This window comes from Salmo salar, chromosome 28 (assembly GCF_965601325.2).
Source record: "Salmo salar chromosome 28, fSalSal1, whole genome shotgun sequence".
Classification (NCBI taxonomy): Eukaryota; Metazoa; Chordata; class Actinopteri; order Salmoniformes; family Salmonidae; genus Salmo; species Salmo salar.
The window spans coordinates 35,309,964-35,327,639 of record NC_138318.1 but is presented as its reverse complement, the minus strand read 5'-3'; the positions used below and the strand labels follow the sequence as shown (position 1 = coordinate 35,327,639).

Below are 17,676 nucleotides of genomic sequence, written 5' to 3'. Positions count from 1 at the left end.
TGTCTGTAAATCTCATGCTAGTATTTTCCTGCTTGGGGAATTCATTAATGTGATGATGACTGATGAACATGAGCTCAGCATTCACACAGATGAACACATGAAGCTAGATACGGCAAAGACATGACATCCCCCATGATCAGCACCATTACAGCACACACACACACACACAAGATAGTATCTGTACCTCAGATGTACAGCATTGCTGTTATTCATTAACCTCTGGCAGTTAGCAACACACAACTTTAAAAAACGCACATGCTGTTTTAAAATCAAATCACTTTCCACAGTCTTATGTGAGTTCCAAATGGCACCCTATTCCCTACTGTACATAGTGCACTACTTTTGACCAGTGCCCTACAGGTTCTTGTTAGAAGTAGTGCACTATATAGTGAATAGTGTGTAATTTGGAACTCAATGTCAATAGGGGTGTTGTTTCACATCATAAAAAGCCCATCTACTGTGACTGTCCCATTGTGTCTCAATCTGGAAGGGATGGAAATACATCAAATACATCCAAGTCAAGAGACGGCTTGACAATGAGTCTATTCATCAGCCAAGTGTTGGGACAGAGCTGTTATACACAACATGTGGTAGAGTGAGAGACACAGGGAGATGGTTTTCCATGAGTTTGCATGATAGGATATACAAGGACACTAGCATTTGAATGGCTTTACACAGTTTGACTTTTTACACCATGAAGGACATCTATCCAGGTAGACAAGTGATGGTTCTACCTGCTACTAGTCATGTGAGTTTAAAGCCTTTGTCCTTTGGGGACAAGAAAAGATCTATTCCATTCTGCATGTCCACATTCTACATCACTGAAGTAATAACTGGAACTAAACAAAGGGAGGACTCATGGTTTGCATGTTCTGTAAAAATAATAAACCTCCAAGATTATTCCTCCTTTCTAAAGTTTTTTTTGTCAGAGAAAAGGATGACAATGATGACCAGCCTATCCATCCACAGTATTAAAACGGAAGATTGAGCAAAGTCAAAGTTGAACTTAGCACCAACACACAGTAATTTCCTATCGGCCTGGAAGTGAACAGGAGTGGGAAGTCAAGTCCCAAATGAAACCCTGTTCCCTATATAGTGCACTACTTTCAACGAGGACCCAGCCAGGAGTAGTGCACAACAAAGGAAATAAGGTGCCATTTGGGACACATAACAAGGTTTACTTTTTCAAGTGATGAAGCCAGGCTGAGAAGTGGGCAGGTGGTTTGAGAGGTGGGGACAGAAAGCAGTAACCAATGCTTTTAAAAACACAAGAAGACACACTCTGTAACAGTAAACTCCATCTATCCAGTGAAGGGCTTATGCGTTGATGATTATTAGGTTTGAGGATCACATAAGGTGAGAGGACAGAGTATATATGGAACCTAGTTAGATCTGTGAGCAAACAACCACTGTTTTTTTACACACTGACAATATCTCAGTCCTGGAATCACTCAATTATTTTGACCACTTAAAATTTGAGTGCCTTTCTCCCATGCGTAAAAATCTATTGTGAAATGTATACACTACGACTGTAGAGAACATGATTCATTCGCACTGCCTCTGGGACCAGTTTCCCGGACACTGGATAAGCCCAGAATAAGCCTGGACTAAGAAGCATGCTCAATGGAGAATATCCTTTGTAAGTACTTTTAAGTACAGGAATAGGCTTAACCTGTATTCTGGAAACTGGCCCCTGATCTTACTGGAAAGCAATATGACCGAGAGGAGAGAGAAATCAATAGCACATGACTCAGCAGTACTCTGGATCAATAAAACACTTAAACAACATCCTATTACCAACACCTATAATACAGGATGAGAACAACATCCTATTACCAACACCTATAATACAGGATGAGAACAACATCCTATTACCAACACCTATAATACAGGATGAGAACAACATCCTATTACCAACACCTATAATACAGGATGAGAACAACATCCTATTACCAACACCTATAATACAGGATGAGAACAACATCCTATTACCAACACCTATAATACAGGATGAGAACAACATCCTATTACCAACACCTATAATACAGGATGAGAACAACATCCTATTACCAACACCTATAATACAGGATGAGAACAACATCCTATTACCAACACCTATAATACAGGATGAGAACAACATCCTATTACCAACATCTATAATACAGGATGAGAACAACATCCTATTACCAACATCTATAATACAGGATGAGAACAACATCCTATTACCAACATCTATAATACAGGATGAGAACAACATCCTATTACCAACACCTATAATACAGGATGAGAACAACATCCTATTACCAACATCTATAATACAGGATGAGAACAACATCCTATTACCAACACCTATAATACAGGATGAGAACAACATCCTATTACCAACACCTATAATACAGGATGAGAACAACATCCTATTACCAAGATCTATAATACAGGATGAGAACAACATCCTATTACCAACATCTATAATACAGGATGAGAACAACATCCTATTACCAACACCTATAATACAGGATGAGAACAACATCCTATTACCAACACCTATAATACAGGATGAGAACAACATCCTATTACCAACACCTATAATACAGGATGAGAACAACATCCTATTACCAACACCTATAATACAGGATGAGAACAACATCCTATTACCAACACCTATAATACAGGATGAGAACAACATCCTATTACCAACACCTATAATACAGGATGAGAACAACATCCTATTACCAACACCTATAATACAGGATGAGAACAACATCCTATTACCAACACCTATAATACAGGATGAGAACAACATCCTATTACCAACATCTATAATACAGGATGAGAACAACATCCTATTACCAACATCTATAATACAGGATGAGAACAACATCCTATTACCAAGATCTATAATACAGGATGAGAACAACATCCTATTACCAACATCTATAATACAGGATGAGAACAACATCCTATTACCAAGATCTATAATACAGGATGAGAACAACATCCTATTACCAAGATCTATAATACAGGATGAGAACAACATCCTATTACCAACACCTATAATACAGGATGAGAACAACATCCTATTACCAACACCTATAATACAGGATGAGAACAACATCCTATTACCAAGATCTATAATACAGGATGAGAACAACATCCTATTACCAACACCTATAATACAGGATGAGAACAACATCCTATTACCAACATCTATAATACAGGATGAGAACAACATCCTATTACCAACACCTATAATACAGGATGAGAACAACATCCTATTACCAACACCTATAATACAGGATGAGAACAACATCCTATTACCAACACCTATAATACAGGATGAGAACAACATCCTATTACCAACACCTATAATACAGGATGAGAACAACATCCTATTACCAACACCTATAATACAGGATGAGAACAACATCCTATTACCAACACCTATAATACAGGATGAGAACAACATCCTATTACCAACATCTATAATACAGGATGAGAACAACATCCTATTACCCGAGAGCACTCTATAATACAGGATGAGAACAACATCCTATTACCAACACCTATAATACAGGATGAGAACAACATCCTATTACCAACACCTATAATACAGGATGAGAACAACATCCTATTACCAACACCTATAATACAGGATGAGAACAACATCCTATTACCAACACCTATAATACAGGATGAGAACAACATCCTATTACCAACATCTATAATACAGGATGAGAACAACATCCTATTACCAACACCTATAATACAGGAGAACACCACTCAGATCAGCTGTTTATGGTATGTTATGTCAAACCTGAAATAACTAAATATTAAAGAAAAACATTATTGTTAAAGTAAAATAAATACATTTTCAGAACTTGCTGCACATTTTCCCCAAATATGTAATTGCATGATGTTAATATCACTCACCTAGCTAGTGCATCTAATAGAGTAGCATTCCTAGAGTTACTACAGCACTGATCTACTACACAAAAACACATGGACAACCTCATGGAACAAGACTGTCGTCATCATCATCATCATCATCATCATCATCATCAACACAGAGAGAGAGAGAGCTAGCAGACATGCTGCTGCTGAATGCACAACCACACAACAAGGTAGGTAGGGGTCGAAAGATGTAGGCTTACCTTCTACAGGGGGGGAGGATGGTCAAAAGAAAGGAAGAACAAAACATTTACAAATGTTTAACCAGACATACCAGGGGACAAATAATAAGAAGACTAGTAAAGAGGAAGTACATCATAGGGGAGAGCGGGGTACAGGGGAGAGCGGGGGACAGGGGAGAGCGGGGGACAGGGGAGAGCGGGGTGACGGGGGACAGAAATCCAGCAGTTGGAGACTGAGCATGCTAAGCAGGAAGAGTTTAAGGAGTTTTCACTGAACAGGTATCTAACAGAGAGAAAGGAGAGAGAGAGAGGAGGTAAATATAAACAGAGAGAGAGACAGAGAGAATGTAAATATAACAGAGAGAGAGAGAGAGACAGGAGGTAAATATAACAGAGAGAGAGAGAGAGACAGAGAGAGAGGAGGTAAATATAACAGAGACAGAGAGAGAGGAGGTAAATATAACAGAGAGACAGAGAGAGAGGAGGTAAATATAACAGAGAGACAGAGAGAGAGGAGGTAAATATAACAGAGAGACAGAGAGAGAGGAGGTAAATATAACAGAGAGACAGAGAGAGAGGAGGTAAATATAACAGAGAGACAGAGAGAGAGGAGGTAAATATAACAGAGAGACAGAGAGAGAGGAGGTAAATATAACAGAGAGACAGAGAGAGAGGAGGTAAATATAACAGAGAGACAGAGAGAGAGGAGGTAAATATAACAGAGAGACAGAGAGAGAGGAGGTAAATATAACAGAGAGACAGAGAGAGAGGAGGTAAATATAACAGAGAGACAGAGAGAGAGGAGGTAAATATAACAGAGAGACAGAGAGAGAGGAGGTAAATGAAACAGAGAGACAGAGAGAGAGGTAAATATAACAGAGAGACAGAGAGAGAGGAGGTAAATAAAACAGAGAGACAGAGAGAGAGGAGGTAAATATAACAGAAACAGAGAGACAGAGAGAGGAGGTAAATATAACAGAAACAGAGAGAGAGGAGGTAAATATAACAGAAACAGAGAGAGAGAGAGAGGAGGTAAATATAACAGAAACAGAGAGAGAGAGAGAGGAGGTAAATATAACAGAAACAGAGAGAGACAGAGAGGAGGTAAATATAACAGAGAGAGACAGAGAGGATGTAAATATAACAGAAACAGAGAGACAGAGAGAGGAGGTAAATATAACAGAAACAGAGAGAGAGAGAGGAGGTAAATATAACAGAAACAGAGAGACAGAGAGGAGGTAAATATAACAGAAACAGAGAGAGACAGAGAGGAGGTAAATATAACAGAGACAGAGAGACAGAGAGAGGAGGTAAATATAACAGAAACAGAGAGACAGAGAGGAGGTAAATATAACAGAAACAGAGAGAGACAGAGAGGAGGTAAATATAACAGAGAGAGACAGAGAGGAGGTAAATATAACAGAAACAGAGAGACAGAGAGGATGTAAATATAACAGAAACAGAGAGACAGAGAGAGGAGGTAAATATAACAGAAACAGAGAGACAGAGAGAGGAGGTAAATATAACAGAAACAGAGAGACAGAGGAGGTAAATATAACAGAAACAGAGAGACAGAGAGGATGTAAATATAACAGAAACAGAGAGACAGAGAGGATGTAAATATAACAGAAACAGAGAGAGAGAGAGAGAGGAGGTAAATATAACAGAGAGAGAGACAGAGAGAGAGGAGGTAAATATAACAGAAACAGAGAGAGAGAGGATATCAATATAACAGAAACAGAGAGAGAGAGGATGTAAATATAACAGAAACAGAGAGACAGAGAGAGGAGGTAAATATAACAGAAACAGAGAGAGAGAGAGGATGTAAATATAACAGAAACAGAGAGAGAGAGAGAGAGGAGGTAAATATAACAGAAACAGAGAGACAGAAAGAGAGGAGGTAAATATAACAGAAACAGAGAGACAGAGAGAGGAGGTAAATAACAGAAACAGAGAGACAGAGAGAGAGGAGGTAAATATAACAGAAACAGAGAGAGAGGATGTAAATATAACAGAAACAGAGAGACAGAGAGAGGAGGTAAATATAACAGAAACAGAGAGACAGAGAGAGAGGAGGTAAATATAACAGAGAGAGAGACAGAGAGAGAGGAGGTAAATATAACAGAAACAGAGAGAGAGGAGGTAAATATAACAGAAACAGAGAGACAGAGAGAGGAGGTAAATATAACAGAAACAGAGAGAGAGGAGGTAAATATAACAGAAACAGAGAGACAGAGAGAGGAGGTAAATATAACAGAAACAGAGAGACAGAGAGAGGATGTAAATATAACAGAGACAGAGAGACAGAGAGAGGAGGTAAATATAACAGAAACAGAGAGAGGAGGTAAATATAACAGAAACAGAGAGAGGAGGTAAATATAACAGAAACAGAGAGAGAGGAGGTAAATATAAAAGAAACAGAGAGAGAGAGAGAGAGAGAGAGGAGGTAAATATAACAGAAACAGAGAGAGGAGGTAAATATAACAGAAACAGAGAGAGAGGAGGTAAATATAAAAGAAACAGAGAGAGAGAGAGAGAGAGAGAGGAGGTAAATATAACAGAAACAGAGAGACAGAGAGAGAGGAGGTAAATATAACAGAAACAGAGAGAGAGAGAGGAGGTAAATATAACAGAAACAGAGAGAGGAGGTGTAAATATAACAGAAACAGAGAGACAGAGAGAGGAGGTAAATATAACAGAGACAGAGAGACAGAGAGAGGAGGTAAATATAACAGAGACAGAGAGAGAGGATGTAAATGTAACAGAAACAGAGAGACAGAGAGAGAGGATGTAAATATAACAGAAACAGAGAGACAGAGAGAGAGGATGTAAATATAACAGAAACAGAGAGAGAGAGAGAGAGAGGAGGTAAATATAACAGAAACAGAGAGACAGAGAGAGAGGAGGTAAATATAACAGAAACAGAGAGACAGAGAGAGGAGGTAAATATAACAGAAACAGAGAGAGAGGAGGTAAATATAACAGAAACAGAGAGAGAGGAGGTAAATATAACAGAAACAGAGAGAGAGGAGGTAAATATAACAGAAACAGAGAGACAGAGAGAGGAGGTAAATATAACAGAAACAGAGAGAGGAGGTAAATATAACAGAAACAGAGAGACAGAGAGAGAGGAGGTAAATATAACAGAAACAGAGAGAGGAGGTAAATATAACAGAAACAGAGAGACAGAGAGAGAGGAGGTAAATATAACAGAAACAGAGAGACAGAGAGAGAGGATGTAAATATAACAGAAACAGAGAGAGAGGAGGTAAATATAACAGAAACAGAGAGACAGAGAGGAGGTAAATATAACAGAAACAGAGAGAGAGAGAGAGAGAGGAGGTAAATATAACAGAAACAGAGAGACAGAGAGAGGAGGTAAATATAACAGAAACAGAGAGACAGAGAGAGAGGATGTAAATATAACAGAAACAGAGAGACAGAGAGAGAGGATGTAAATATAACAGAAACAGAGAGACAGAGAGAGAGGTAAATATAACAGAAACAGAGAGACAGAGAGAGAGGAGGTAAATATAACAGAAACAGAGAGACAGAGAGAGGAGGTAAATATAACAGAAACAGAGAGACAGAGAGGAGGTAAATATAACAGAAACAGAGAGACAGAGAGGGAGGTAAATATAACAGAAACAGAGAGACAGAGAGAGGAGGTAAATATAACAGAAACAGAGAGACAGAGAGAGGAGGTAAATATAACAGAAACAGAGAGAGAGAGAGGAGGTAAATATAACAGAAACAGAGAGAGAGAGAGGAGGTAAATATAACAGAAACAGAGAGACAGAGAGAGAGGAGGTAAATATAACAGAAACAGAGAGAGAGAGGATGTCAATATAACAGAAACAGAGAGAGAGAGGATGTCAATATAACAGAAACAGAGAGAGAGAGGATGTCAATATAACAGAAACAGAGAGAGAGAGGATGTAAATATAACAGAAACAGAGAGAGAGAGAGAGGAGGTAAATATAACAGAGAGACAGAGAGAGAGAGAGGAGGTAAATATAACAGAGAGACAGAGAGAGGATGTAAATATAACAGAAACAGAGAGACAGAGAGAGAGGATGTAAATATAACAGAAACAGAGAGACAGAGAGAGAGGAGGTAAATATAACAGAAACAGAGAGACAGAGAGAGAGGAGGTAAATATAACAGAAACAGAGAGACAGAGAGAGGAGGTAAATATAACAGAAACAGAGAGACAGAGAGAGGAGGTAAATATAACAGAGACAGAGAGACAGAGAGAGGAGGTAAATATAACAGAGACAGAGAGAGAGGATGTAAATGTAACAGAAACAGAGAGACAGAGAGAGAGGATGTAAATATAACAGAAACAGAGAGACAGAGAGAGAGGATGTAAATATAACAGAAACAGAGAGAGAGAGAGAGAGAGGAGGTAAATATAACAGAAACAGAGAGACAGAGAGAGAGGAGGTAAATATAACAGAAACAGAGAGACAGAGAGAGAGGAGGTAAATATAACAGAAACAGAGAGAGAGGAGGTAAATATAACAGAAACAGAGAGAGGAGGTAAATATAACAGAAACAGAGAGAGGAGGTAAATATAACAGAAACAGAGAGACAGAGAGAGGAGGTAAATATAACAGAAACAGAGAGACAGAGAGAGGAGGTAAATATAACAGAAACAGAGAGACAGAGAGAGGAGGTAAATATAACAGAAACAGAGAGAGGAGGTAAATATAACAGAAACAGAGAGACAGAGAGAGAGGAGGTAAATATAACAGAAACAGAGAGAGGAGGTAAATATAACAGAAACAGAGAGACAGAGAGAGAGGAGGTAAATATAACAGAAACAGAGAGACAGAGAGAGAGGATGTAAATATAACAGAAACAGAGAGAGAGGAGGTAAATATAACAGAAACAGAGAGACAGAGAGGAGGTAAATATAACAGAAACAGAGAGAGAGAGAGAGAGAGGAGGTAAATATAACAGAAACAGAGAGAGAGAGAGAGAGAGGAGGTAAATATAACAGAAACAGAGAGACAGAGAGAGGAGGTAAATATAACAGAAACAGAGAGACAGAGAGAGAGGATGTAAATATAACAGAAACAGAGAGACAGAGAGAGAGGATGTAAATATAACAGAAACAGAGAGACAGAGAGAGGAGGTAAATATAACAGAAACAGAGAGACAGAGAGAGGAGGTAAATATAACAGAAACAGAGAGACAGAGAGAGGAGGTAAATATAACAGAAACAGAGAGAGAGAGAGGAGGTAAATATAACAGAAACAGAGAGAGAGAGAGGAGGTAAATATAACAGAAACAGAGAGAGAGAGAGGAGGTAAATATAACAGAAACAGAGAGACAGAGAGAGAGGAGGTAAATATAACAGAAACAGAGAGAGAGAGGATGTCAATATAACAGAAACAGAGAGAGAGAGGATGTCAATATAACAGAAACAGAGAGAGAGAGGATGTCAATATAACAGAAACAGAGAGAGAGAGGATGTAAATATAACAGAAACAGAGAGAGAGAGAGAGGAGGTAAATATAACAGAGAGACAGAGAGAGAGAGAGGAGGTAAATATAACAGAGAGACAGAGAGAGGATGTAAATATAACAGAAACAGAGAGACAGAGAGAGAGGATGTAAATATAACAGAAACAGAGAGACAGAGAGAGGAGGTAAATATAACAGAAACAGAGAGACAGAGAGAGAGGAGGTAAATATAACAGAAACAGAGAGACAGAGAGAGAGGAGGTAAATATAACAGAAACAGAGAGACAGAGAGAGGAGGTAAATATAACAGAGACAGAGAGACAGAGAGAGGAGGTAAATATAACAGAGACAGAGAGAGAGGATGTAAATGTAACAGAAACAGAGAGACAGAGAGAGAGGATGTAAATATAACAGAAACAGAGAGACAGAGAGAGAGGATGTAAATATAACAGAAACAGAGAGAGAGAGAGAGAGAGGAGGTAAATATAACAGAAACAGAGAGACAGAGAGAGAGGAGGTAAATATAACAGAAACAGAGAGACAGAGAGAGGAGGTAAATATAACAGAAACAGAGAGACAGAGAGAGAGGAGGTAAATATAACAGAAACAGAGAGAGAGGAGGTAAATATAACAGAAACAGAGAGAGGAGGTAAATATAACAGAAACAGAGAGACAGAGAGAGGAGGTAAATATAACAGAAACAGAGAGACAGAGAGAGGAGGTAAATATAACAGAAACAGAGAGACAGAGAGAGGAGGTAAATATAACAGAAACAGAGAGACAGAGAGAGGAGGTAAATATAACAGAAACAGAGAGAGGAGGTAAATATAACAGAAACAGAGAGACAGAGAGAGAGGAGGTAAATATAACAGAAACAGAGAGAGGAGGTAAATATAACAGAAACAGAGAGACAGAGAGAGAGGAGGTAAATATAACAGAAACAGAGAGACAGAGAGAGAGGATGTAAATATAACAGAAACAGAGAGAGAGGAGGTAAATATAACAGAAACAGAGAGACAGAGAGGAGGTAAATATAACAGAAACAGAGAGAGAGAGAGAGAGAGGAGGTAAATATAACAGAAACAGAGAGAGAGAGAGAGAGAGGAGGTAAATATAACAGAAACAGAGAGACAGAGAGAGGAGGTAAATATAACAGAAACAGAGAGACAGAGAGAGAGGATGTAAATATAACAGAAACAGAGAGACAGAGAGAGAGGATGTAAATATAACAGAAACAGAGAGACAGAGAGAGAGGTAAATATAACAGAAACAGAGAGACAGAGAGAGAGGAGGTAAATATAACAGAAACAGAGAGACGAGAGAGGAGGTAAATATAACAGAAACAGAGAGACAGAGAGAGGAGGTAAATATAACAGAAACAGAGAGACAGAGAGAGGAGGTAAATATAACAGAAACAGAGAGAGAGAGAGGAGGTAAATATAACAGAAACAGAGAGACAGAGAGAGAGGAGGTCAATATAACAGAAACAGAGAGAGAGAGGATGTCAATATAACAGAAACAGAGAGAGAGAGGATGTCAATATAACAGAAACAGAGAGAGAGAGGATGTAAATATAACAGAAACAGAGAGAGAGAGAGAGGAGGTAAATATAACAGAGAGACAGAGAGAGAGAGAGGAGGTAAATATAACAGAAACAGAGAGAGGATGTAAATATAACAGAAACAGAGAGACAGAGAGAGAGGATGTAAATATAACAGAAACAGAGAGACAGAGAGAGGAGGTAAATATAACAGAAACAGAGAGACAGAGAGAGAGGAGGTAAATATAACAGAAACAGAGAGACAGAGAGAGAGGAGGTAAATATAACAGAAACAGAGAGACAGAGAGAGAGGAGGTAAATATAACAGAAACAGAGAGAGAGAGGAGGTAAATATAACAGAAACAGAGAGACAGAGAGAGAGGAGATAATATAACAGAAACAGAGAGACAGAGAGAGAGGATGTAAATATAACAGAAACAGAGAGAGAGGAGGTAAATATAACAGAAACAGAGAGACAGAGAGAAGATGTAAATATAACAGAAACAGAGAGACAGAGAGAGGAGGTAAATATAACAGAGAGACAGAGAGAGGAGGTAAATATAACAGAGAGACAGAGAGAGGAGGTAAATATAACAGAAACAGAGAGACAGAGAGGAGGTAAATATAACAGAAACAGAGAGAGAGAGAGAGAGAGGAGGTAAATATAACAGAAACAGAGAGAGAGAGAGAGAGAGGAGGTAAATATAACAGAAACAGAGAGAGAGAGAGAGAGAGAGAGGAGGTAAATATAACAGAAACAGAGAGACAGAGAGAGGATGTAAATATAACAGAGACAGAGAGACAGAGAGAGGAGGTAAATATAACAGAAACAGAGAGACAGAGAGAGAGGAGGTAAATATAACAGAGAGAGAGACAGAGAGAGAGGAGGTAAATATAACAGAAACAGAGAGACAGAGAGAGGAGGTAAATATAACAGAAACAGAGAGACAGAGAGAGGATGTAAATATAACAGAAACAGAGAGACAGAGAGAGGAGGTAAATATAACAGAAACAGAGAGACAGAGAGAGGAGGTAAATATAACAGAGAGAGAGACAGAGAGAGAGAGAGACCCTACCAGCTTAAAAGGAAATGAGGACACCGTGTCTGTGGGTTAATGTTCAAATAACCATTTCAGACAATGTGCCAGCTCAACATGGGATCTTCCAAAAGAAACTGGAGTCGTTTCACTAATACTGAAAAGTAAACTGCCATCGCACTAAAACCTGTCCAGGCTGTTGTGCGCTCTTCTCCCGCAGCATTCTGGGAGTGTTTATGTGTATGTGAGCGCACGGTGTACAGTGCATGTGGGTGTTGAGCAGACCAAGCCATGGGCTGTGACTCGCAATACAGATCCAGAACCCCCCAAAAACAGCTTTCTTTAGCTGTAGAAGTACTGGCCTAATGAGGAGTGATTGGTCAAAACATTTACCCTCTTCCTTGTCTGAGACGAGCAGCTCTCGAGGCCGAGGTGTGTGCGAGAGAGCGAGAGCGATTGAGAGAGAGAGAGAGAGAGAGAGAGAGAGAAGCAAAGACGAGCTGCCTCAGGTACAGATCCAATATCAGCATCTTCCCTCCAATCCTAACATTAACCGTTAATGTTGCAAAACTGACCCAATATCAGCATCTTCCCTCCAATCCTAACATTAACCGTTAATGTTGCAAAACTGACCCAATATCAGCATCTTCCCTCCAATCCTAACATTAACCGTTAATGTTGCAAAACTGACCCAAGCTCAGCATCTAGGGGAAACCTCTCCCTATACCGGCCAAAGACAACCCTGGGGGGTGTGGTTCTAGCTAGCTCCGTACCTTATTGGCCCAGGCGTCTTCGTCCCAGGAAGTGAGCTGCAGCACCCTGATGATCTCGTTGATCTCAGCGCTCATCTTCTCAAAGGTAAAGTTCCTGTTCTTCAGAGACTCTTCTACTCCCTGGCTGCCGGACGTCTTGGTAGTCACAAAGATCTTGATACCTGTAGTAAGAACACAACAAAAGTGATCACCAGTAAAAGGGATTTGTTGTTACAGACTTGTTAGATGTATAGATAACTGTGAAGATCCAGTATTATTCTGTTAGAGAAACGGTCCTGTGTCAGAATCTAACTAGTGGTAAAGATGCTGGCTCTGGACTATATTCCCCACTGACAACGGGGGGGGGGGGGGGGGTTCTAGCCCCCATCTCAACCTTTCCTGTCCATCTACCCCTCTACATTTCCTCTGTACTGTCATAAATAATACGAATGATCTTTAGAGAGAAGAGAGAACAGAAGAGCTAGAGGAGAAGGAAGTAGTCACCTGAGATGAGGACAGGCAGCAACTCTTTGACCGTGTTCATAGACTTCACTAGCATCACACGGTGTTCTTGGTGGGTGAGCTCCTGCTGTCTCTCGTCAATCATCTTGGCCATCTTCGTCATCCCTGGACAGGAACAACCGCACACCAGTTTACATGAGACGTTTCTCTCAAGTCATTTCCACTTCCTGACAACAGGCCATCCATGCAGAGAACATGAAATATTTCCTCAATTCATGACGTCAACACAGCATTTTGCACTGGGGCTACCAATAGAAACATTTATGCATTCAATGTAATCACTTCGGATAAAAGTGTCAGCTAAACGTCAAATATTATTGGTTATTTAAGCAATAAGGCACGAGGGTGTGTAGTATATGGACAATATACCACGGCTAAGGGCTGTTCTTATGCACGAGTGCCTGGATACAGCCCTTAGCCGTGGTATATTGGCCATATACCACAAACCCTCGAGGTGCCTTGTTGCTATTATAAACTGGTTACCAACGTAATTAGAGCAGTAATACAAAATGTTTTGTCATACCCATGGTATACGGTCTGATATACCACGGCTGTCAGCCAATCAGCATTCAGGGCTGGAACCACACAGTTTATATGCATTGTATTATTCTAGTCATCTCAGTAGCCAAGGTAACCGTGTGGTTATGACTGTGATATGTAGTTGTCTCACCCGTCTACCTTATGATGAATGCACTAATGGAAGTGACTCTAGATAAGAGCGTCTGCTAAATGACTATGGTGTTAAATGAAGTTTAAAGAGTCTGACCAGGTCCCAGGTTCTTGGTGTACGTGATCAGATCCTCCATCGATTCCACCACCTCTGCCACGGTCAGGTACTCCAGGATACCTTTGCACACTCGGATGATTTTACGAACCTGCAATTGATCAAAAGAAAACGAAATGGGATCAGTAATCTATACTGCGCTAGCTTCTTACTGGAAACTAGATTTGGAAATCTGATTTGAAGTCATATCTGTATCTTTTAGTGTTTTGTAGATACCTTTTGCCTCAATCTATACCGAACAAAAATATAAAAATGCAACATGTACCGATTTCAATGATTTTACTGAGTTACAGTTCATAAGGGAATCAGTCAGTTGAAATAAATTCATTATACCCTAATCCATGCTACATGTATTGTTCAGTCTAAAACCATTTTCAGTTTGAGGTCTGAATTACTGCTGAAAGTGATTATTTTGTAGTGATTATGCTAATGTATTATTACATAACCACCATAAGGAAATAACAAGCCTTCCCTTGTAAAAAGAGGTCATGGGAGCTCAACTGGAGGAGATAAATAGAAGGTTGAATAAGCCCCACTATCGGTACAGTAGCTTGTCTAGTTAATGAGGCCTGATAATAATGCTGTGCCACTGACATTCGTGCTCTGTTAGCTCCTGACCAGCTGCATGTGTGTTGTTACTGTGCTTCTCTCCTGTCCCAATCCCAGTGCTGCTGTATAAACTATTTCCCTGGTTGTATCCAGATTTGCACCCTATTCCCTATACACAGTGGACTAAATAGGGAAAAAGTCACCATTTGGGACGAAGCCCCTGGCCGCCTGTCTCTAAACCGTGTACTGTTTTACTGTCCCTGAGCCCGGCCGCCCGTCTCTAAACCGTGTACCGTTTCACTGTCCCTGAGCCCGGCCGCCCGTCTCTAAACCGTGTACCGTTTTACTGTCCCTGAGCCCGGCCGCCCGTCTCTAAACCGTGTACCGTTTTACTGTCCCTGAGCCCGGCCGCCCGTCTCTAAACCGTGTACCGTTTTACTGTCCCTGAGCCCGGCCGCCCGTCTCTAAACCGTGTACCGTTTTACTGTCCCTGAGCCCGGCCGCCCGTCTCTAAACCGTGTACCGTTTTACTGTCCCTGAGCCCGGCCGCCCGTCTCTAAACCGTGTACCGTTTTACTGTCCCTGAGCCCGGCCGCCCGTCTCTAAACCGTGTACCGTTTTACTGTCCCTGAGCCCGGCCGCCCGTCTCTAAACCGTGTACTGTTTTACTGTCCCTGAGCCCGGCCGCCCGTCTCTAAACCGTGTACTGTTTTAGTGTCCCTGAGCCCAGGGTGATGTATGGAGGCTGATTGATGGGGGTAATGGTACGGCTGCCTGGTTTAAGGAACTACCTCTAGCCTGCTGAGATGTGCTGTGTTGTAAGACACATTTGTTTTGAGGGAGGAGGGTTATGCCTGTGTGTAATTAATGTCGTTTACAAGACGTTCAGTTTGAGGGTGAGATGAAACTCCTTCCAGAACATATGGTGTTGTGCTCTACTGTACTCTCCAGTACTCCACGGTACCTCAGCCTCGTCAAAGGTGAGCAGAAGGTCAGAGGTGCCAGAGAGGATTCCACGGGAGCCGTCGATGAGGTAATCTCGAGCAGGGACGGAGTAAGGGTCTGCTTTCAACATGGACGCAGCCTGCACTAGCTTGGTGCATGCAGTCTCCACCCTGAGAGAGGGAAAGAGGAACAATGGAAAACAATAACGTTACATAGCTCATTAAGGCTGTATTACAACCGGCAGTGACTGGGAGCTCCCATACGGCGGAGCACAATTGGCCCAGTGTCCAGGGTTTGGCCGGTGTAGGCCGTCATTGTAAATAAGAATTTGTTCTTAACTGACTTGCCTAGTTAAATAAAGGTTAAATAAAAATGTCAAAATAAAAAAGGCGTTAGCTAACTGATGCTAATGATCAGCAACAGGTCTCTAAGACCCAGTTGGGCATCAAGCCTGGTTTCAGCTCATTTCCTGTTGTTGAACATGATCATGGATATAAGTGTCTATACTGTCCAGCTGCAGTGTGTCGAGATGGAAAATTACTGCCCACCTGACAACAAAGAAAACATCCCTTTATTTCATGTTTGAAACACACAGCAAAAATGGACTTTCTCCCATTGTAAATCACTATACTGCCTGCCATCATATACTGCAAGGCAAGCAGATGAAGCCCATTGCAAATAAGAGAGGCTTTTATTATTCTCTCACCATCTATACTATAACATCTCTGATCATCTCTCACTATATCTACAATACAACAACCCTGATCATCTCTCACTATATCTAGAACAAGACATCCCTGATCCTCTCTCACTATATCTAGAACAAGACATCCCTGATCATCTCTCACTATATCTAGAACAAGACATCCCTGATCATCTCTCACCATATCTAGAACAAGACATCCCTGATCATCTCTCACTATATCTAGAACAAGACATCCCTGATCATCTCTCACCATATCTAGAACAAGACATCCCTGTTCATCTTTCACCATATCTAGAACATCCCTGTTCATCTCTCACCATATCTAGAACATCCCTGATCATCTCTCACCATATCTAGAACATCCCTGTTCATCTCTCACCATATCTAGAACATCCCTGTTCATCTCTCACCATATCTAGAACATCTCTGATCATCTCTCACTATATCTACATCTCTGATCATCTCTCACTACATCTACATCTCTGATAATCTCTCACTATATCTACAATATAACATCTCTGATCATCTCTCACTATATCTACAATACAACAACACCCCTGATAATCTCTCACTATATCTACAATATAACATCTCTGATCATCTCTCACTATATCTATCTACAACATCTCTCACTATATCTACAATATAACACCCCTGATCATCTCTCACTATATCTACAATATAACAACATCATTGATCATCTCTCACTATATCTACAATATAACACCCCTGATCATCTCTCACTATATCTACAATATAACATCACTGATCATCTCTCACTATATCTACAATACAACACCCCTGATCATCTCTCACTACATCTACAATATAACATCTCTGATCATCTCTCACTATATCTACAATACAACAACACCCCTGATCATCTCTCACTATATCTACAATACAACACCCCTGATCATCTCTCACTACATCTACAATATAACATCTCTGATCATCTCTCACTATATCTACAATATAACACCCCTGATCATCTCTCACTATATCTACAATATAACAACACCCCTGATCATCTCTCACTACATCTACAATATAACAACACCCCTGATCATCTCTCACTACATCTTCAATATAACACCCCTGATCATCTCTCACTATATCTACAATATAACATCACTGATGATCTCTCACTATATCTACAATATAACATCTCTGATCATCTCTCACTATATCTACAATATAACATCACTGATCATCTCTCACTATATCTACAATACAACAA

At 40.2% G+C, this 17,676-nt stretch overlaps 1 protein-coding gene across 1 annotated transcript in view; it reads right to left on the bottom strand.

Moving 5' to 3' along the window:
- Positions 1-17,676, bottom strand: part of LOC106589883 (vinculin) — a 66,775-nt gene that overhangs the window by 21,060 nt on the left and 28,039 nt on the right. The window contains exons 3-6 of the mRNA XM_014180295.3: positions 15,750-15,900; positions 14,219-14,327; positions 13,435-13,557; positions 12,952-13,112 (exon numbers count right to left, since the gene is read on the bottom strand). Coding sequence (XP_014035770.1) covers positions 12,952-13,112; positions 13,435-13,557; positions 14,219-14,327; positions 15,750-15,900 — 544 coding nt within the window. The remainder of the gene's footprint in view (positions 1-12,951; positions 13,113-13,434; positions 13,558-14,218; positions 14,328-15,749; positions 15,901-17,676) is intronic.